At 44.4% G+C, this 22467-nt stretch overlaps 1 protein-coding gene across 1 annotated transcript in view; it reads right to left on the reverse strand.

The window, feature by feature from the left end:
- Positions 1-22467, reverse strand: part of RBPJ (recombination signal binding protein for immunoglobulin kappa J region) — a 237082-nt gene that overhangs the window by 71342 nt on the left and 143273 nt on the right. The window contains exons 6-8 of the mRNA XM_085642306.1: positions 21522-21659; positions 20763-20875; positions 11441-11581 (exon numbers count right to left, since the gene is read on the reverse strand). Of these exons, the coding sequence (XP_085498432.1) occupies positions 11441-11581; positions 20763-20875; positions 21522-21659 (392 nt within the window). The remainder of the gene's footprint in view (positions 1-11440; positions 11582-20762; positions 20876-21521; positions 21660-22467) is intronic.

The following is a 22467-nucleotide window of genomic DNA, read 5'->3' on the forward strand; positions in this document are numbered from 1 at the left end:
TCCTTTTATATATAAAGATGTTTGATAACATTTCTAGCGATCCATTATTATGGGTAACTTCACCTCATGCACCAATCATCACAAATTGTCTGCGACCAGTTAAATAATTGTAGGTAACTCCACCTCACTTACAAACGATCATAAATTCTCGACAACTAATTCAGAAAATGGGCAGCATATTCAATATTTTATAACCAAATGCCATAGCTTCACCTCGCATACCGCCATATAACTTTTTACTATCTGCTACTCATTGATTCCAAACAAATTGTGTGTTGATCACATTACACAATCAAAAGCTCTCCTATTGTAATGCTCATTATTTATCAGATTATTTAAACCGCCATGCAGTAGCACACTTATTAGGTATTCTATAAATTCTGCTAATTATAGGGTAAGTCTCAATGTCACCAGAATCAATATGTAATCTGTTTAATGTCATTATTCATAACCGACCTTATTAAGTCTCCCAAAAAGTATTGTAGTTCCTGATCGAAGTTTAAGCAGTCTTCTACGGCTCTTAAACGCATGATCCACCTTGCCTCGTGCCTCCGCAACATGAGTTCTCTATTTACACCAGGTGAGTCAGTTTTAATATGCCCAATTCCAAAGAATCTAAAACTTTTTTTGTCATCCTGGGTTATGCAATTGTGTACGTGCTCTGCAATGGGATACCATATGTCATTCTGTTTAATTGCTCTTAAATGTTCACTCGTATGTTCTTTTAACATTCGTATAGTACTTCCTACATATATTTTGGTACATTTACATTATCATATTTGGTGCTGCAGGTTATATTAGTATGTCATATACTTTGCCATTGTTAATCTGAAATTGCTTAGTTTTATCTTTGGCACACTTGCACATCCCACAATGCCCACATTTGAAAAAACCCTTAGAATGCTGATCTAACTACGTCTCTGGTTGTTTCCTTTGCGGGTAACTGGGACTTAACACTGACCCTAGGGTTCTTCCTCTGCGAAATGTGATTTGAGGTTGCGTACCAATATGGCTTTCTAAAGTTTTATCTAATTTTAGCATGAGCCAATGCTTATTCATGCTTTTCAACAAAATATTTCCATTCGGTGTGTAATCCGTAATTACCCTAATATGTTGCACAGTATGTGTATTATTTTTTGAAGGTTTTAGGGTGGATATGCGTTTCGTTTTCAGTACCCTATCCGTTGCCACTAGTACATCTTGTTTACAGTATCCTCTTTGAAGGAATCTCCTTTCCATATCCTTGATACACTCCTCAAACTGTGATTTTTCACTACAGTTCTTCCTTGCCCTGATCATTTCCACAAAAGGGATTGCTTTCATATGGTGCCGTGGGTGAGCACTCTTTGCATGCAGGATTGCACTACAGGAAGTTGGTTTACGATACATCCTGCTTTGAATACAATTGTCCTTTACGTATAGTTCCACATCTAAAAATATTCTTTTTGTGGTACTGTGACTCGCGGCGAATCTAATATTCATATCATTGTCATTTAGGTAATCATAAAATTCATACAACAATGATTCTGTTCCTGTCCATATCACGAGGCAGTCATCAATAAACCTTCCCCAATATAGGATGTGTTCATTCCAACGACTAGCCCCTGTGCCCCAGACAAACACTTCTTCCAGCCATCCCATAAATATATTGGCATAGGCTGGTGAAAATCTGGAGCCCATGGCTACACCTTGGGTCTGTTTAAACCACTCCTCTTTGAACAGAAAGAAGTTATTAGACAATATTAGCTCCGTCATAGCTAATAACATTCGTGTGTGTTCCCAGTGACTTGCTAGTGTTTTGCACAGGAAATGATTTAGTGCCTTTAAACCTAGTTCATTCTTAATGCTCGTGTACAGAGCACCATGATCAGGGCATTAAAGGCACTAATATCAAGATCAGCAAGACATGAAGCAATCTTAGAAATGATCTGCTGAATAGTTTTGTAAACGAAAATTAAAACTCTGCGCAACTGTGCAGCACTAACGTGAGGACTGAGTTTGCTTCTCTAATGCCAACCTATTACTGTGTTGCAAGAAACAGGATTCTTATACAGAGCATGCTCCAATATGACCACAAGATGGCAGAGTTTATTTGGTAGTAGCAGGAACAGCATTTTGGCTAGAAACGCTGTATAGTGGCATAGAAAGTATGCAATTTACATGTTGAACAGGGAACATACAAAAGGATATGAATGAGTGGCGATTTCTTAACATAGACAAGCCAACACAAATGACTCAAAAATACACTTTTACGATAGTGGATTTATGGTGAAAGTTAGCTGCTGTGCACTTACTGATCATAATTCACCTAACGCAGTGATTCTTGAGAGCAGAATCGAAAGAGGTTGGCAGAGGATAGCGCCTTTTATCTGTGAGAGTGCCAGAAAGAAAGGAATAAGACTGAGCGGACTTGGAAGCTGCTCACAGAAGTGTGGGGGTGACCAGGACACTGAAGTTCACTGAACGTACGCTACGAGCTGGGACTTATCTTCTGAGAATAGAAGAGCATTCGTTGGTTTTGAAGACTAGGATTACTAATTTACTGAGAGCATTGTTTTTAGCCGACAGCCAGCCGCTTTGGTGACGATAGCTGGTGTAAGAAATGTGCATTATATATTAAAAATTAAACATAAAATACAAACTTGGTTTTAAACCAAGTGAATTCCGTTAGCACGAGTCTGCGTGAGAACTAGTGTTTTCATTTAACATGAACTGAGAATAATAGGTGTTTGTTTTTTTGATTGCATTACTGCTAATTATTTAAAGATTTGCTGTGGAGACAGCGAGAGAAATAAGAGGGCATCAGTGGCAAATTGAAACTCCTAACCGAAATAAATATACAAGGAGAAGCAAACAAGTTTTGCATAAGTCTTGGCTATTTTATAAATCATTCACTAAAGAGAGTTGCTGTTCCTATGAGAAAGGTGCGAGAGATGTCATTTAAGAGACAGAGGAAGTCGGAGAGACTTTTACTTGATTCCCTCACACACCCCGAATGAGGTCATGCTTCATCATGGGGCGGGGCTCCTCGTTGGGGCGGCACTGCAAAGCCCTACAGGTCCCCGAAGGGTCACTTTATCGGAGATCTTTCGTTTATCCAGCCGTAAGGTGTGTGCAGGTCAGTGTTGATTTTGTGATGGGTGGGCGGTGTGTGGTGGGTTAAAAAATGACTAGGGGGTATACAGAGTGAGTAGACTATATAAAGATTGTCATGGTTAAAAAACCAATAGGTTGAATGCTGCTCAAGGTTTGTAATAGCCCTCAGTAGCTGAAATGATGATATGCTATTTATGAAAGTGAAATGCAGTAGTCCGACATGTTTCACGCTTCACGTGGTCTCAGGAGAAGATCCCTTGTGCTTCTTCAGGACCAGAAGGGTGATAAAGGTTTTAATAAGTGAGTGAATCGTGGCCTCGTCAATTGAAGTGGTGCCACTGAAAGGTCCTGGTCCAATCTATCATATATAGGTAGATTTCACCATGAGTCGAGCAAGAGTGTGCTATTCGTCACAATAGTTGTGTTGCCAAGTACAGTCTCTTGCACCAACCCGACATCTTGGTTGCTCGAGTCGCTGAACCTTCCTCCAGCTCCCTGCCCTCCTCTCTTTTCTCGATTATTTTATAAATCATGTGTATGTGTCCCCAAATGTGAGAATGAGTCAGTGATTTGATGGATAAATAAGAATCTGACTGCATGCCTAAATAATGGGCGAATGAGTGAGTAGGTGAATGGTTACAAAAGGAGACCAGGGACGGATGGCTGTCGAATAGGTGAAGTGCTCTGATTGGTGCACCCAGTTTACACCAATCTAAAGTCTGAGGCTGGACAGTGGGTATGATAATGTTACACAAATGTCAAGATTTGCAAATATTATGCCAATGCAAACATTACATTCAGTCTGCAATATATAATGACATTATTGCCCTCTAATGGAACACAAAACTATTCCACAAAAACTAGCAGGAGGCCTTTCTTTTCAATTAAAGTAGACACAATAACTAAGACAGAGTCCTGTCTGTCATAGGTTTCCCTAAGTAGAGCTGCCAATGTATTTGTCCCTGATTCTCCTAAAGTGCCAGGACAGGCACTAGAATAGCACACCACTAAAGAGGACCTGAGTGACAGCAAACCTCATAGCCTCTGCTTGTGCAGGCAGAAGTGAGCACCACAGTCCACCCCACGAGTGTGCACCACGTTAAGTATAAATGTGGTTGGTGTATGTAATGAAAAACGTGCATCTGATTGAGAACACTCAGGCAGAAAGACTGAGCTCAAAAGTATTATTCAAGGTGCCCTCACAGAGTATACCGGTTCTCTTCATCGAAGTCTTAAATATTTCAATAATTCTGCACTGCCTGCATTGACTCGGAGTATTGATCCATATGTATATATTGTCCATGTGCGTAAAGAAAAACGGTGTGCCTGTCTCCATATGTTCATGAGATGAAGAGCACCCTTTAGGAGCCTATCAGAGGTGAAATTGTTCCCTGTATATAGTCTTTCACATTGAAAAAATATCCATTACAAAACTGCATTGCAGCATCTTACTTTCAAAAAAGGATTGAAAGTGTATAATCTGAATGGAAAACATATAGTCTGAGAGCCCTCCTTCACTTTAAGACACCAGGAGCTTTCTATTCCCATGATGCACTGTACTGACGTTTGCCTCTCAGAGCCATTTCATTTTTATGGATAATATTGTATGAATATCTTGCAATAGTGCCCAACCCTACCCAGCTAGGAAGGCGTGTGGATTGTTTAGGACTTCAATGAAGATATCTAAAATGCATCACTAGGACTACCAGTAAGTAACCTTTTCTTCCGAATCACAGGATCTTCATTGACAGTCAAACATTTGAATGAAGTTTCAAGTTAATTATAACTGCAGAAAAAGCATAACTATCAGGTTGCATAGACATTTCTTACTGGAAAACGTACCAGAGTGTTTCCTAACCTAGTCTAGTATCTGCTTGAGTTTCTGAACCTAAGAAGTATTGTCTAGCAAAGGTTTGTACTAACTGCTGCTTTACAAAGAGCAGCAATACCGACTTTTCTAAACCATGTTGTTATGTCTGCTTTCCCCATAGAAGAGTGTGCTTTTGGTTTTTCTAGAAAGGGTTTCCTGATAACAAGTGGTAATGCAAGCTACTGCTCATCCAGCAGTGGGTTGGTTAGAGGTTGTTAAGCCTTGTATGAGATGGCCATAATTTGTAAATAGCTGATTTGACTTTCTCAGATCTTTAGTTTTATCTAAATACAAACTAAGAACCCTTGTAATGTCAAGTGACATAGAGAATGTTTGGTTGGAGTTGATGGATTGGGGGAAAATGTGAAGTGTAATTGGCAAGTTAATATGAAATTCAATTACAACCTTAGGGAGAATGAAGGATGTGTCTGCATCACTACCCTATTCACACGTAAAACTGTGTGGAGTTTTGTAGAAGATAAGGCTTCTAATGTGTTCACCTTCAGGCAGAGGTGATGGCTATCAGAAGGGCTATTTTCCAGGAAAGGCTGTAATGTATCCTTATTGAAAGGGCCCAATAATTTTGACAAAACTAGATTCAACTCCATTGGAGGAGAAAGTTGTTTGAATGAAAATGAAGTCCTTCTATTAAGTGTTTTAATAAATGGTATTTTGAAAAAGAACATTTGGTTCAGAGATTTTCTGTAGGTAGTAATCATTGCTAAATGGACCCTAATTGATGAAAATTGCAGCTTGGACTGAGGTAAGTAGATATGGAATAATGATTCCTTCATCACGGGAAATCATATTCTGCCAATTGTCGAGGATCCAGATACAAAAATAGTTCCTTTTCATGGTATAACATGTTCCTGTTGAAGGACGTTTAGCCTCTTAAAATTTCCATGCATGCCAGAGGGAGATCAAAATGCCCATATTCTCAAATCTTGGAAGTCATGCTGTCAAATTCAAGGATGTTAGGTTCAGAAAGTGAATTTGCCCCTGACTGAAGTCTAGTGAGCAGATTGGGTCTGCAAGGAAGGTGCCTGTGTCGCCTGGTCGACATTTACAGAATGCCTGGGCACCACCACTTCCTCAGCCAGTCTCTGGTTATTAAAATCATTTTCGCTGAGGACTTTCTTAGTTTCACTGTTAACAAGGAGTTTAACTGTATCAGAAAAAAGGCGTACAGAAAATCTCCTTACCAGTACATCCAAAGGGCATTGCCCAGAGATACTTGTTCAGGTTGACTTGATACAAACACACTGAATTTTCTTCGGTGTCCCATGGCAAAGAGGTCTACAGAAGGTTTCCCACACTCTTCAGAGATTCAGTCTAAAAATATTGTTTTCTGTACCCACTTGTGATTCTCCTGGTAATTGCGACTGAGAAAATCTGCCTGGTGATTTATAGTGCATGGGATGTTTAATGTAGTTAATGACAAATTCCTGGCTAGAGACCAATGCCCAATCAACTATGCTTCGATGGACAGCAGTCGTGTCTCCTTGCTTGTTTGTGTAATGCATGGTATTGTCTCCCCTGGTCAGAATTGTGGATTATTTATGAAATTAAGGCAGAAAGACTTTAACAGCTAAATTAACCACTCTCAGCTCAAATTGATTTTTGTGGAAGGTTTTCTCCTGTTCTGTCCATTGTCCCTGAGCCAATAGGTGATTCACGTGAGCACCCCATCCTGATAAAGATACACCTGTCATTTTGTGAGGGATTCTCCTCGTGGATCAGGACTCCTTGTAAAAGATGCAACACCATGTTAGATATTTTTTTAAGGCTAGAGTTAGAACCGATTTATTTTCCCAGATGTTGTTCTTCTGGCACCATTGGTCTTACAGGCATTGTTAAGGTCTCACATGCAACCGTGCATTTGGGACAATGTAAATGCAAGATGCCACAGAACCTAGAACAGAGAAGTTTTTGTCTTTTTGATGGATTGATAGTATGCATTGCACACATCCAGTTACAGTACCGTAGATGTGGAATAATTTCATGTAAGGCAGGCATTTTGAACTTCTCCATAATAAATGTGTTTGAGAATAATAGGTCCAATCCTTTTTTGGTCCTATCTTTTGTACCAGAAACTTCCTGGAGTAAACTCCCTGGCCTCTATGTCGGTGTGGTGCCAGCTCGATAACTTTTTTTGATAACAAAATTAACATTTCGGTCCTCAGAATGTCAAGTTGGTGCACTGATTACATTTTCGGAGGAACCAACGTTGGAATGGCCTTGCAATATAGAAAGTATCGACAAGATACAATACTTAGCAACTAGTTGTCTTTTGTAATGCCTATCCACAATGCTGAATGCATATATATCGCTCACCCACGGGAGCGGGCAATGGAAGGGTGTATTAGAGCCTTAGGGCTTCTGATTGACTTTTCATCTTCAGCATTCCATTGCTGGTATGCTGACCAAATAGTGCAGAACCCAAGAAAGGCATATTGATCACTTAAGTGTGCATCAGGCCTAATAGCAGTGAGGTGAAGCTGGAAGCAACAGCTTATAGGCAGACCATGGCAGTAGTCAGTGGTAGCCAGTTCTGCAGAATCTACAGCCACATTTATTACTTGATTGGCTACTAGAGAACTTTCATTGAGTTGGTGGAATTACTGTAGATCATTCTTGGTTGCAAAATCTCTAAATAATGAAAGTTCTTAAATTCCAACAGCAGGTTCAGTTCAAGCTTCATGAAAAGTTGTAATATCGTTAATGTTAAATATACTTCTATAGCGCATCTACCTATAGGTGTATTGTCGCTTGCAGATCATGAGCTACTAGGCTAGTGCATTACTGATTCCTAAACAGCCAAGTCTTCAGTTCCCTTCTGAAAGCGAGAAGGGGGGTTATGGGCCTAAGATACAATGGGAAGGAGCTTAGCTGTGTTGTTAATTAAACTCCTTCCTCCCCACTTCACTTTCCTGATTCTTATGGTGGTAATCAGTTTTGCATTAGTTGAACGTAAAAGTCTACTTGGAGATTGCCAATTGAAGGCCTTCCACAGGAATTTCGGTCCTTCTCTGTGCAAGGCTATATGGGCCACACAGAGTGCCTTGAATTTAATCTGTTGTCGGACTGGGAGCCAATGCAGCTCCTGGAGACCTGTAGATATTGACTGGTATTTGAGGATGCCCAGAGTCAATCTGGCTGCTGCATTCTGCACCACTTGGAGCTTATCAAGATGTTTAACCTGGATATTCATATACAAGCCATTACAATAGTCCAATTTAGATCAAATCAGTGAAGAAACAACAGTCTTTCTGGTATCTCTGGGATTGAAAGCTAAGATTTTCCGCAGGGTTTTGATTGCAAAAAAAGAAGAGGATACAACTTTCGAGACATGTGTGTCATTTCTGAGCTTATCATCCATGATAAATCCAAGATTTTTAGCTTTAGTAACCGGGTTGGGAGGAGAGTCCAGACTGTCCGGCCACCAAGCCGGAGACCATACTGGAGAAAGATTTCCAAACAGAATAGCCCCTGTTTTACTCGAGTTTAGTTTTAAGCAGTTTCTATTCATCCAGTTGCTTAGGGCAGTCATGCAATCGTGTAATCTTAGAGAATAGTTAATATTATTATCTACTTCTGGTATGACCAATTGGGCGTCATTGGCATAGGATGTTGGAATTAAATTAAAACTTTAAATTAGAGGGGCTAGTTCTAACATGTAGATATTAAAGAGTGTTCGGCTCAATACAGAGCTCTGAGGGACTCCAGTAAAAGGTGAGTATTTAAACTGGCCAAGATTCAGAATTTGAAATCCCTCTGATAGAAAGGAGGTTAATAGGGTGAGAGCTTTACTTTTAACCCCTGTGGCATTCCAACTGTGGTTAATCGGTGGGACACAAGAGAGAGAAGACAGAGGTGGCTTAAGGGTATATGAGGAACGTGTATCTGTTGTATTTGAGTAAGAACTTCTAAATCTATCAGGAGTCCTGTATCTCTTGCTTCTCGAAATTGGTTTAGGGGGATGGAAGTCTTACTGGAGAAGATGAAAGTCTCCTACTTCTTCCCACTGGAGACCTATATGTGGTTTTGGGTACCATTCTAGTTGGCAAAAGTTGCAGAGGTTGTAAGGGTTCTTCTAAAGGATCATCAAATAGTATGAGAGGTCTTAACTCTTGGAAAGTATGGGGTTCTGAAGTGATAGGCCTGGGAGATATCAGATGATATATTGCAGCAAAAGCTGTAGCAGTTTGCTTTTTCTTGGGAGTTGGAGAAAGTGATTGAGTCCAAAGCCTCATGTGACATTTTTCAAAGAAGAGGTGAAACAAAGTGAGGAGTATAGGACAATGCAGAAAAAACTCTAAATCTCTGCGACGGTGAATGATAGGACTCCGATTGATGGTGTCTTTTCTACTTCAATAGTGATTAAGCTTTTTCTTACGTTAGAAATTAACATCACATTGATGTCGACAGCAATGTGAGTGTCAGTCATTGACTGAAGTCTCTTCAACGCCAATGGTGACAGACTTCATTGCATGAGGAGTCTTCAATGATGACACATCGATGTTGTGACTTTGAGGCGCGTTTTCTATATTGTCAATGTGGAGAAGATAACAAGCCTGTCTTAGAAGGTGAATAGGACGTCGCAAAAGCTCCAGACGATGTTTATTTTGATGTTTTTATTGAGTGACATCAAGAGTGGAGGTGATAGAGACGATCTTCACCACTGTGCTGTCTCCTTGGAGCTCCCCTTTTGGGAGTCCGTTTCGGGAGCAGTCTTCTTTTCAGAGGGTGCATGAGAGGATGTTTCTTCAAGCCTCCTTTTCTTTTTCTTCTCCTCTTCAGCTCTTTTGTCTTGAAACATCCCTCTGAGTCTTATTCCTTCCGGGTCTTTTAAAGTCCTTTTCAAAAAGTTTTTTTAAACAATTTGACATTCTTTCATAGGACGTGAAGTCGGGAGGCACAACACATATACTGTTTGAGTCACAGACCGCCTTCTTCCTCGCACAGGAGGGTCACTTCTCAAAGAGAGAAGGGATGCTAACTGAAAAAATCTATTCTGTGATAGTACAAACACTTCACCCAGTAGAAGGACTTTAAAGATGTCAAGTAAAAGTGACATTTTGAGGAAAAAGATAGAAATAACTATAATAAAAGAAGGTATGAAACTTCTTTTGTGCTGGGGGATCCTACTTACAGGAGCTATGTCTAACTCTATTAATGCTTCAGTGGAACCCAGAAACTGTTGATCTTCATCCATCAACTTGGGCCTATTCCACCAGCCTGAGGTAGCTGTGACATTTCTAGAATAGTAGGTACCACTGTCTATCCCTTATGGCTCCAGAGATTATCAACGGGTGACGTGCTTGTCACAATTTACTCCAAAGGGACCAGTGAACACCGGTGCCAGGATGACTTCCTGTGAATGTCTCGTCACCAAAAACTATAACCTCAGCTGGTAGATTTTAAGATGGAGGTTCTCAAAATAAACCAGCACCTCTAGAGATACATAGTGGAAGCAGGCCAATTATTTTGCCACCTGTCCCCAACTGTATCTCTAAAACCAGTCCGGTTCAGGGACTTAAGACTGTGACCTCTACTGGTCACTAGTACTGGCTGCCCTGAATGGACTCCCTTCCTGCATGCACCACACTGACAAAATGGTCAAAAAATCATCAGTCCCCTTAATTTCCTTTTTGGTCCATTCTAGTAGGATGCCAGGAACATGAGCAATCCATCCGGATTGTTCATTTATTGATATTTTACACAAAAAGTCATTACACTCATAAGAACACACATGTTTTATAATAGCTAACAGCAGTAAAAATTAGTTGAGTGACTCCAGTTTTTCTTTAGGATCTTTCACTTGAGGATGTCCAGCTTCATCACAGAAAAGGGACTGAGTAACTGGCAGTATGGACATTTCTATAGAGACTGATAGTATTTCACAATTTTTTGCTCTAGTTTCTGTGTAGCAGAGGCCATGTCGCTTCCATGAAGTAATACCTGAAGCAAAAATATAAAACCTGGGCTGGAGGTTTTCAGTAGTGGTTGTGGTTTGTGCCAGTGAGGTGGTCACACAGCAAAGGGAAAAAGAAGGGGTTTACTCTACCTATGCCTTTCCAATCCTCCCCCTTCAATACCCAGCAAGGGTCCCTCAAAAGCTTCCCATCTTCTACAGGACTGCCTCGATCTATGAAACAGTGCATACATTTAAAGGATCATTTGATGTTGTATTTCAGATCCTCCTCTTGTCGCGTGGATGAAGACACCCAAGACACCAGTGGCAAATAATCCTGCCCACGCAGGAAAAAGCCCAGTAATATCTCAGTGCCCCAAGGAAAAGTCTTACATTCATTTATGTGCATTTGCTAAAATGGAAAACCGTAGTATTTCCTCTAGATTGTCATGGCAAAGCACTCACCTAATTCATTAAACCCAAGTTCAATATGTTGGACCTCCTTCAAACTGCTTTTTCAAAACACAGTATATTAAGTTCAAAATTACAAGTAAACTCACTTGGAACTGGATTATTCTCTCCTGGGAAAGGCACAAGTACATTCTTTCAGTATCTTTAAGATAGAATGCACATTTATGGAGCTGCGACACAGGATCATCTGCATCAAGCAAAGCGGTCTGTTTGTCCACCTTTCGAATTATCTAACAAAAGTAAGCACACCAGCAATATTAGTACAATGGAGGCAACATTTTCATTTAACTTCATTATTAGTATGCTCAACAAGAATGGCCTGCTTTAAGAGGAAATATTACTTGTAACACCAGTTCAACATCATAATCTTTTTGGTAGATACTCCCTCACCTTTCAATATCCCATCCACCAGGCTAGATCTGGAAACTTTTCCATGCTCTTCCACATTAGTAGAGGGGAGTGGCTCCACATATATATGCTAAAAGAGATGTCACCAGAGCCACAGAGCCCCTTATCTTCCCTTCCACCATATAGCAGCCCCACTTCCCCCTAGCATACAGATGTCAACTTTAGCTCCCCACTTATGTTGTCCATGCCATTGAGGTGGAAATTATGAGAACAATGTGATGTAAGTTGAGGTGCAGTGCAACAAACTACTTGGAACCCATATCAAAAATTGCCCATTTTCATCCTTCAGGACACAAAGGAGGATGGGATTTGTGAAGAATCTGCAGGTAGAAAGATTATCAACCCGAAAGATCGCTGCCAAATGCAAGTACAGTGGCAGCTCCTCCGTTAAGATGAAGAAGCGTCGCCCCACTGCTCTCTGAGCAGTGCAAGAAGGAAAAATAAAATGATGATAACACAATGTTATTATCGCACAAGTTACTTACCTTCGGTAACGATATATCTGTAAGAAACATTAGTAGTGATAGATTCCTTACCTTAGAATTACCCCAGGCGTCAGACTGGATCCGTATTTTCGCCAGCAGTACCCCTGCGCATTGGTAGGTGGCATTGTGTAGCTCCGCGTCCGTCGGTGGCGTCGTGGTCGCCGAGATGACGTCGCGGCAGCTACCTAGATGCCGCCCTCATGTGCGGACGTCAGTTCTGTACACGACTTTCCACGCCAGGAACGCAGAGCCATGCAAGAAACTGACCACTGGTGCCCTGAAACTAGGGCCCTGTAAGGGATGACCTTAACCCTAGAAATCAGTTCGCAGAATGGGGAGGATGGGTGGGGCGGTAAGGAATCTATCACTACTAATGTTTCTTACAGATATATCGTTACCGAAGTTAAATAACTTGTGCATCTGAAAGAAACACGTAGTGACAGATTCCTTACCTTAGAATAGATACCCAAGCAATACCAACCCTGGTGGTGGGTCTGCAAACCAAGATCACACCAGAATGTCCTGGAGAACAGAACGGCCAAAGAAGCCGTCTCTCCGGACTTGGCTGTCCAGGCAGTAATGCTTGGTGAGCGTGTGCAGCGAGGCCCACGTAGCTGCCTGACAGATGTCCCAAAGCAGTAGTGGCTGCTGTTGCCCTGGTAGACCCTCCGGAGGCTCCTTTTTAGCCAAAGAATAACAAGCCTTTATGCACAGAACGACCCACCGAGAGATGTTCCGCTTGTGCACGGCCCGACCTTTCTTGGCGCCCACGTAGCCGACAAAGAGCTGTTCATCCACCCGGAACTGTTGTGTGCGGTTCAGGTATAATGAGAGCGCATGTTTTGGGTCCAGACGGTGGAGCCTCTCTTCCTCTTTTGAGGGATGCGGAGGCGGAAAGAAGGTGGGCAAAGTGATGGTCTGCCCGATGTGAAAGGCAGTGACAACCTTTGGCAGAAAAGATGGACGAGTCCTTCGAACCACATTGTCCGGATGGACAGAGAGAAAAGGAGGTTTAGAAGAAAGAGCCTGGAGCTCACTCACTCTTCTGGCAGAGGTGATGGCCACCAGGAAAGCGGTCTTTAAAGTGAGAAGACAAAGAGGACAGTTGTGAAGTGGCTCAAAAGGAGCACACATCAGAACCAGGTTCAAGTCCCACTGAGGCATTATGAAAGGAACAGGAGGGAAAAGATGAGTAATGCCTTTTAAGAATCTATTTACAACAGGGGACGGCTGATCTGGCAGCCGTAAAAAGGCTGAAATGGCCGAGAGATAGCCCTTGATAGTGCCCAGAGCAGAGCCCTGCTGGGCCAAAGAAAGGAGGAATAGAAGGACCTCTGAAAGAGGAGCAGAAAGGGGATCCACAGCCTTTGCTGTGCACCATGCCACAAACTTATTCCACATGCAGGTGTATACCGTCTTTGTGGAGGGACGCCTGGCTGCCAAGATTACATCACAAACTTCGGGAGGCAGATCAAAAGACGTCAACTGCCGCCGCTCAAACTCCACGCAAGGAGGTGGAGGCTGGACAGGTTCGGGTGGAGGACCGTTCCCTGTTGCTGCGACAGAAGATCCTGCCGAAGAGGCAGTCGGATCGGGTGATCGATAGCCATGCTGAGTAGCTCGGGATACCATACTCTTCAAGCACAGTCCAGAGCAACAAGAATGACTTGGGCCCGGTCAAGCTTGATCTTCTTCAGCACTCTGGGTAGAAGTGGTTTAGGCGGAAAGGCGTATAGTAGATCGCAACTTCACTCGCGATGAAAGGCGTCGCCTAGCGAGTGCCGCCTTGGAAATTCCAACGCGCAGTACTGATGAGATTGCACGTTCTCTTTGGTGGCGAATAGATCTAACCAAGGCTCTCCCCACTGCTTGCGCCACGTCTGGGTTCAGACGCCATTCGTGATCCATCATGCACCTGCGGTTGAGCTCGTCCGCCATGGCATTCAAAGAACCTGCCAGGTGTTGAACCACCAGGGAAATGCGCAGCGCCTCTTGACATGGCTTGACATAGGTTCCACGACCCCACCCCACCCTGTTTATTGCAGTACCACATGGCAGTGGTGCTGTTTGTGAACACCTGCACCACTCTCCCCTTGACAGAGGGATGGAATGCCTTCAGTGCAAGTCAGATCGCCCGAAGCTCCAGAAGGTTGATATGAAGCCGGGACTCTGCCAGAGACCAGAGTCCTCTGATCTCCGCCTCTCTCATGAGGCCGCCCCATCCCAGAAGGGACGCGTCCGTGACAACTGAGTATTCCGGTTGGGGAAGGGAGAGGGATCTGCCATTGACCCAATCGCGATTCGTGAGCCACCACTGCAATTGTCGTGCAGTGCCCTCCGAGATCTGGACGTGATTGGACAGGTTGCCCTGACGCTGTGCCCACTGGAACTTCAGGTCCCACTGCAGAGCCCGCACATGCCATCTGGCATGATACACTAACAGGATGCAGGTGGTCATCAGGCCCAGTAGCCGGAGGGTCATCCTGACTGAAACCCGGGATAGAGGCTGAAAGATCGGATTCATAGCCTGAATATTCCGGACTCACTGCTCGGGAGGATAAACCCAAAACAGCGCCGAGTCCAGAACCGCTCCGATGAAGAGGAGTTTCTGAGAGGGAATCAGGTGCGACTTTGGCACGTTGATGGAGAACCCCAGCAAATGAAGGAGGTCGGCCGTAGTCTGGAGGTGGGAGACGACTGCCTGGGGCGAGCCCACCTTCAACAACCAGTCGTTGAGATAGGGAAGACTGGAACCTCTGATCTGCTCAGATGAGCTGCACCACTGCCATCACTTTCGTGAACACCCGAGGGGCGCTGGTAAGGCCAAAAGGGAGCACGGTGAACTGAAAGTGCTCGTGGCCTACCATGAACCGCAGGCAACGCCGGTGGGCCGGCAGGACGGGGATATTAGAATAAGCGTCCTGCAAGTCCAACACTACCATCCAGTCTTGCAGGTCTAGGGCAGACAAGACCTGAGCAAGTGAGCATCTTGAACTTCTCCTTCCGGAGGAAGCGATTGACATTCCAAAGGTCTAAGATAGGACACAGACCCTAGTCATTCTTGGGGACCAGAAAGTAGTGGGAATAACAACCATGACCTTTTTCTGGCCCAGGAACGCGCTTGATGGCACCCTTGGCCAAGGAGGCTGTGACTTCCTGCTAAAGAAGCGCAAGATGGTCCCCTGACATGCGGTGGTACTGAGGTGGCATGGCTGGAGGGTAAGTCTGGAGGGTGGCATGGCTGGAAGGGAAGTCCACGCTGAGGATGTTGCTGCTCAGGCCTGTGGCTCTGGAACAAACCTGTTGGGGCACCCCTTCCGTAGCCATGAAAGGAGCAAAAAGCGGAAGGCGGAGGAGGGCGTGTGGCCGACAGGCCCAAGGACTTGGCCGTAGCCTGTGAGTCCTAAAAGCGCTCCAATACACTATCCGCTTTATTGCCAAAAAGGCGAATGCCATCAAAGGGCATGTCCATCAAAGTGTTCTGGACATCCCCTGAGAAGCCAGTTGTCCTCAGCCAGGCGTGGCGCCGAAGCGCCACCGTTGTGGAAATCGCCCTGCCCAGCGAGTTGGCGGTATCAAGCCCACAACGAATAGTGAACTTTGCTGCGTCTCTTCCAGCTGCTATAGCTTGGGACAGTACGGTCCGTGCCTCTTCCGGACAGTTTGGCAGCACCTGCACAACCGTATCCCACACGGAGTGGAACTAACGGTCCATGAGGCATGCGGTGTTCATCGACCGCAGCCCTAAGCTGGCAGATGCTCCAGCTTCTTGGATTCCCTATCCAGAGGTGCGTAGGGGAACGCGCTCTGGAAAGCAGAGGCTTGAACAACCAAGCCCTTGGGAGTAGGGTGTTGGGAGAGAAAGAGGAGGTCGCCCGGAGCCGGGCGATGGCGTCTGGCCACGTTCCTGTCCACAGGAGCCCCTGTGTTGGGCCTGGACCAAGTGCCCAAAAGAACGTCAGAAAGTGCGTCATTAAAAAGGCAGCAAGGGCTCCGAAAAAGTTGCCGCCGGCTGAAGCACTTCTGTCAGGAGATTAGTCCTGACGGCGACTGTAGGGAGATCAAGGTGGAGGGCCTCGGCTGCGTAACTGGCTCCCTCCTCCGTAGCCACGGTAGGAGGAGACAGCATGCCAAGGTCAGGTGAGGTGTCAAGACCACTGGCATCACCCAAATCCTCTGCCCAGTCCGGATCATAATCACACTGTTGTGTGTGAGGGTCCTCAGACCCCTCCCAGTCCTCCCCCTCATCCGAAGTGTGTGAAACTGGCTGAAAATAAGGAGGACAGACATAGGGGTAAAAAGACCCCATCAGCATCGCCGATCCGGAGCTGTGTCCATTTCAGGGCAACGGGTCAGCAGTGGCACCGGACAACGTCGGAGGTGTTGCTGGAGGAGGGGTCAACACCGGTGGAGGTGTTATGAGGTCAACCGGTGTCACCTGGGATCCGAGCCCGGATCCAGGGGGTCCTGCGGCGCCGGAGCCGACGGCGGCGCCAGGGCTGAAGCCACCGGCGATGGGAAAGCAGGACCCCCAGTCGGGCCCGCGGGGCCCAGAAGGTGCACCGGCGGTGCCAGACGGTCCAAAGAGTCAGGCCATGGCAGCAAGAAACTCTTGCATGTAAGCAGGTATCGCCAACGGACCCAGAAAGGACGGGTGAGGAGAAGTCGAGGAGCGACGACGCTTCTTCGACTTCTTTTTGGAATGCTTCGACTTACCTGACCCCGAGTGAGACTTAGATCCAGAGGAACGATGGTGACGGCTCTGTGACCGGTCCTTCAACCTCCCACGGGACCGGGAACTTGAGGGGCGCGGAGCCGCCTGCCGGACTTCCAGCAGCTTTCCGGACTGCTCCCGCAAAGTCCTCGGCGCCATGGCCCGGCAGTCGGGGCACGACTTCGAGTCGTGGCCGCACCCCAGGCAGTGGAGACACACATGGTGTGGGTCGGTCACTGACATCAAGCGGTGACAGTCTCCACAGTTCTTAAAGCCGGGCATCCCTTCAACAGCAGGAGTCGATCGACTCGAAAAAAGTGAGACAAAAGGCCTAAAAAAACTCAGTCAAAAAGTGACTGGGTGTACTTGTTCTTTCCGGATCTGCGCTTGCTTGAGCGGAAAAAGTAAGAATTGACGTCAGCGCGCGAGGGCGGCGGTTAAGTAGCTGCCGTGACATCATCTCGGCGACCACGAAGCCAACGACGGACGCGGAGCCGCATGACGCCACCTAACGACGCGCAGGGGTACTGCTGACGAAAGCTTTCCGGATCCAGTCTGACACCTGGGGGTAATTCTAAGGTAAGGAATTATCATTCCATATTTCTTTCAGATATTTTATTTTTCAATACTGAGCCGGGACGGGGCTATGCTATCCTGATGGACAGCAGCAGCCAGCAGGGAGGAGGAGTGGTGGGCACCATAAGTGTGCATGACGGTTGGGCCGGCCGTCTTAGGACTCAGGGGAGTCTGGGAGCCTGTGTGCTTCCAGGAGTCAGGAATAGGAAAGGCGGCCGTACACAGGAAATTGATCTTTTCTTTTTGCCCATTCTTGGCCAATCCAGCACAATGAAGATAACTTGGGCCCCCCCTTAGGGCAAATCTTCCTCAGAATCAGAGGAATCAAATATTGTCGGAGGAAACATATAGTGAAGAGGAAAATCCCACTTCAACCAAAACGTGTCCTCCAAAGCTCCTGGCATCAGATACTTGAGGGCACCGAACATCCACCTGATGGGTGTCCCACTAGACAAAGATGTTCTGAACTATCTCCAGTAGGAGATGCCCCTCGTGGTCAGCAAGATGATACTGACTGAGGCGGTCACATCTGGGGTTAGGAGAGCCGGGTGGTTTGCTACCAGTCGAACCTCATGCTGGTGAGCCTAAGACCGGACTTGCAGGGCTTCCTGACAGAGGAGCGGAGACCCTACTCCTCCCAGTTTGATATACCACAGGTTGTCACCAGATGTGCCATGTCCCAGACAGCAAAAGCCGAAATATGCTCCTACAAGATTGGTAGACCTCTTGAACATTTGAAAGCTGCAGACTCATGGGTGTGTTGAGGGCAAGCCACCATGGCTACTACAGGAATAGAAGTCTTACTCACATACATCCAGAAAACTTTTTTCAACATATAGTCAACATGTTTGAGCGTAACAAGATGCTTGAACCAGGAATGAAACCTCTGCGTGGTCCTGAAAAGCCTATGGAATTGGCTTGCTGCTTAACCAGCATGATGACGGAAGAACTACCTGACTACAGAAAGCTGTACTACCAGGATGGGTGACCTAATCCAAGGGAAATGGGCTGAGGACCATAGGACTGGAAGGACCTGTGTGGATAAATTGCTACAGATGTAGATGCCCTGGACCATCACATTTGCCGCAGCCCATTGCACCGGAAAAAACAGGTGAAACCCAGGTCAAGGATCTCTTCCACCATCTGAAAATGCATAATTCCTGCAACTCATGTGGAGTGGCTATTCTTACCGCTTTTGCTGCTCCAGTGGAAACTAGAAATGGTTGGCCTTCATTCCCAACTTGGGCCCATTTATGAGCCAGAGGTGCAGGTAGCATTTAGGAACGTCAGAGTCAGACTGCCTGCCATAAACACTTTCTTGCCCAAATAAACGGCTGAACTAGTTCTGTCTCTGACAATGACTTGTTTTAGGTTGGAGATACCTTTTTTCACATTGGTCTCTGTTCTGTCTCCTCTAATTTGTATGTTTCTGCCTTCTTTTCCTGGACTTTAGGGCTGTTCCCTGGTGACTCGAGCAAGGCCAGGATAATTGTTTGCCTGGGTGAGTCCTGGCCATGAAGAGCTTAGCCTCCCACTCCTGGCTGGTCAAAGGATATATACTTTGGTCAGCTCACAAGAGCTGGAGTCATGATCAAGGCAAAGGATGCAAAGGCACCAAAGGCAGATGCTGTACGGGTCAGTGGTCGACATATGACCCTCCGTCTCTGTATGGTTTAAACCCTGAACGCTTGGAGGGGCAGGGGAAGGCTTATTTGTGCACTACACCATTTAAGTTTGAGATGAGTAAAATCTAAAGAACTGCCAACAGGACTGTCAAAAAGAGTGCTCCAGATCTGCATTGAAGGCGCAGAAAATGGGAAATGACGTCTTCATGACAGGGTGGGATCTTTAAGAATCTCGTGACATCACTTCTGGCAATATGGAGATGGTGTTTAAGAGCTATGGAAAAGTTTCTGGATACAGTCTGGCACCTGAAATAGTCAAACGCTGGGGAATCACATGAATAAGTATCCAGCAGAATGTTTCTGCTAATAGTTTTCCATTGTGCAATAAAATGCACTTTTACTTTTTTTTTTTTTAATCATCTCAAGATACATATTAAGCAGGCGAGTCCAAAGGAAGGAAATGATGATCTTGGCCCCTAATAATGCTCTTCTCTACTTTAGCAGTGGGATGCCCCAATGCAAATCACTCAATTTTTCATGTTTGTAGCCACGTTTTTAAAATTTTATCTTTTCAGAAGACTTTTTTTTTTTTTTTTTTTTACATAACCCTATTTTTAGTCTACATTTTTCCCATGATATTGAGTTTATGTAGACTAGAACGTTTTTACAGGGGAACAAAATTTGTATATTTTCGGAAATGTTCGTGTTTTAAAACAAAATTATTACTCTTCCATTTTTTTTTATCTAATGCTGATTGAATGTTAATTGATGTTGAGTTAAGAGCACTTAGTCCTGAATATATTTTCTTAGTGTCAGGGGGCACTTGCAGCTATATTAGTTATTTATTGTGGATAAGGCCTTAGGCAGAGATCCCGGTGAGATGAAATTTATACGTATTAAAGCCATAGTCCTGTTCACTCAAACCACCAGTAATTCTAAGCTTGCACTCAGAGTACAAAGTCTGTCCCATACCAAACACCATATATGTGATGCGGCAGGGTTTGAAAGACAACCAAAAGTGAAGATTGTGGCTAGTGGCAGCTTATGTGTACTCTTAGGGTGCAGTAGCTCCAACCAACGGTGATGCCTATTGGATTCCATGGGCAAGTTAAGTCTTGTGACCTTTGTTAAAAAGTTTCCTCTGCGTTTGTTTTCCAATTAATGTTTGCAAACATTAACTGTATTGACTTTTCAATAAGGACTGTGAAAATCCGAACTAGTTAAGTGTAAGAATGATTGCAATCCCTTTCAGCAAACATGACACTGCGCATCTTTTTGTATAAATGTTGAATGCAAGATGGAGAACGGCTGCTGCCAACAGAGAAACATCAACATTTCGTTCCCATTTCTTTCTCGCTCTTTCCCCTTTGACTCCAGGGCCTGTCGGAGCTAATTCAGGACAATGTAGCTGTCTAGTGGAATATACTCACTAGCCTTCAGAATGCATTCCTGGATGACACATAATATCACCTCAAACTATCACAAGCAGCAACCTAATAATCTAATACACAGTACTCAATATCACACATATATCACCCTAGATATATCAACTAAGTTGTGCTTTTAAATATCTAAACAAGCCAAGGAATCAATCGATTCATACCAGTCTTGGAAGTGCCATGCCTGTAACTGAACACACAAGTTTGACCGTCTGCCCATAGTGGATATAGCCATCTCGAACTGTGAATTCCTCTCCTTCCGATTCTTCATCATCCACTGCAAAAATAAAGATAAACACAAGCTCTCACATGAGCAGTGATTAACTGCTTGTCATAAGGCAAATGCATATCATCCATATTTAGAGCATTTGGATGACTAAGCTTGTCTTTTGAAAAACTCCTCCATCTACCCTAGTCACTTTGATACCAAAGACTTTAGAATTTCAGAAACATTATATTGAAACTAGACAGCAACAGCAGAAATCCTTTTATTCAGTGACTATTTTGACTAGGGGCAGAAAGATATGCTTTGATGGCAATTACAATTAACTTAAGAGTATAAGAAATGTGAACTGGGGCGCATCCGGATTCCTTCACTTGCAAGAGGAATTTTGGTACCAGAACATAAAACATTTATGAAGACAACACTCCACCTTCCACCCCAAAGTACGGAATATGAGTTCCCCAGTCCACAGTTTTGCTTATTCATTAATTCTGCTAGTCACCTAGTAGCAAACTGTCCTTTGATTAATTTGGGTGTTCCATAAAACACAATGTGGCCCTCAATTTACAAACCACAATGTGGTCCTATGGGAGCTGCACAGATTGATATTTTACCACTACAGCACTCATGAGTAAAAATAACACCAAATGGGGAGCACTAGTCTTTAAAACTAAATAAGGCTGCATTTATGCATACTTACAGAGATGAATATAAAACGCGCCCCACTGCTGTGAACTTGCATGAAAGTTTCCTCCTTCCACATGCAGGTATCTCGTGCTAACAGTTTGGGATCGAAGCCTATTGAACAGTGCAACTTTTGTCCCTGAAGCAATACATACTGCAGGAAAAGAAAATGTTAGTCTAAGAGTCTAAGAATGTGAAAAAAACATCAAGCAATCATTTCTAAATAACAAAATGAAGTTCTGCAGAATAACAATCTATATGTCTGTTTTCAGAACTCATTGCTACATGGATAAACCACTCATCAGGCCGCCTTGAATCCTGCATAAGCAAATCACTTCCCAGGTCTTGGAGTATTGAACATTAAAGGCCTAATTCACAAAGAATTTTTTCCCATTAGAGAGTCTGACATATTCCTGCAAGTGCATAACTAAGTCACACTAATTTGGGTGCAAATTATAAAATCGGCATAAGAAAAAACTATATTTCAGGCCTCTTCTCGGAGTGACGTTATTTCTTTGTAGCAGGTGTGGTCAAACTAGAAAGTATCACAGGGCTTCTGAAAAACAACTTCACTTTTCATTACTTAACATTTAGCTTCAAATTTAAGTCAGAATCAAATTCGAAGTACTCATCCCTATCAGGTAGAAACTTTTTACATCTTATGATGTAAGAACAGATGTGAGAAAGTGGCTCTTTTGCATGGTAAGCCCCTCACTTTTTGCCTGGTTTTGATGTAGTGCACAGGGTCCCTGACGACCAGGCCCCCAGTGCAAGTGCTTCTTCCATGAAACAAACTACCAATTAGTACTTCTGCATTCTTTAAGTCCCTAGTAAATGATACTCTGGGTACCTAGGGTCAGAGAGCTGAAGAGGGTCACCCCTAAATGGGAACATGCCACTGCCACTGTCCTTGCAGCCTGCTTGGCCCAGTGACGGACAAAACAACAAAAGTCGACATGGCG

This window comes from Triturus cristatus, chromosome 2_2, assembly GCF_964204655.1.
Source record: "Triturus cristatus chromosome 2_2, aTriCri1.1, whole genome shotgun sequence".
Taxonomy (NCBI): Eukaryota; Metazoa; Chordata; class Amphibia; order Caudata; family Salamandridae; genus Triturus; species Triturus cristatus.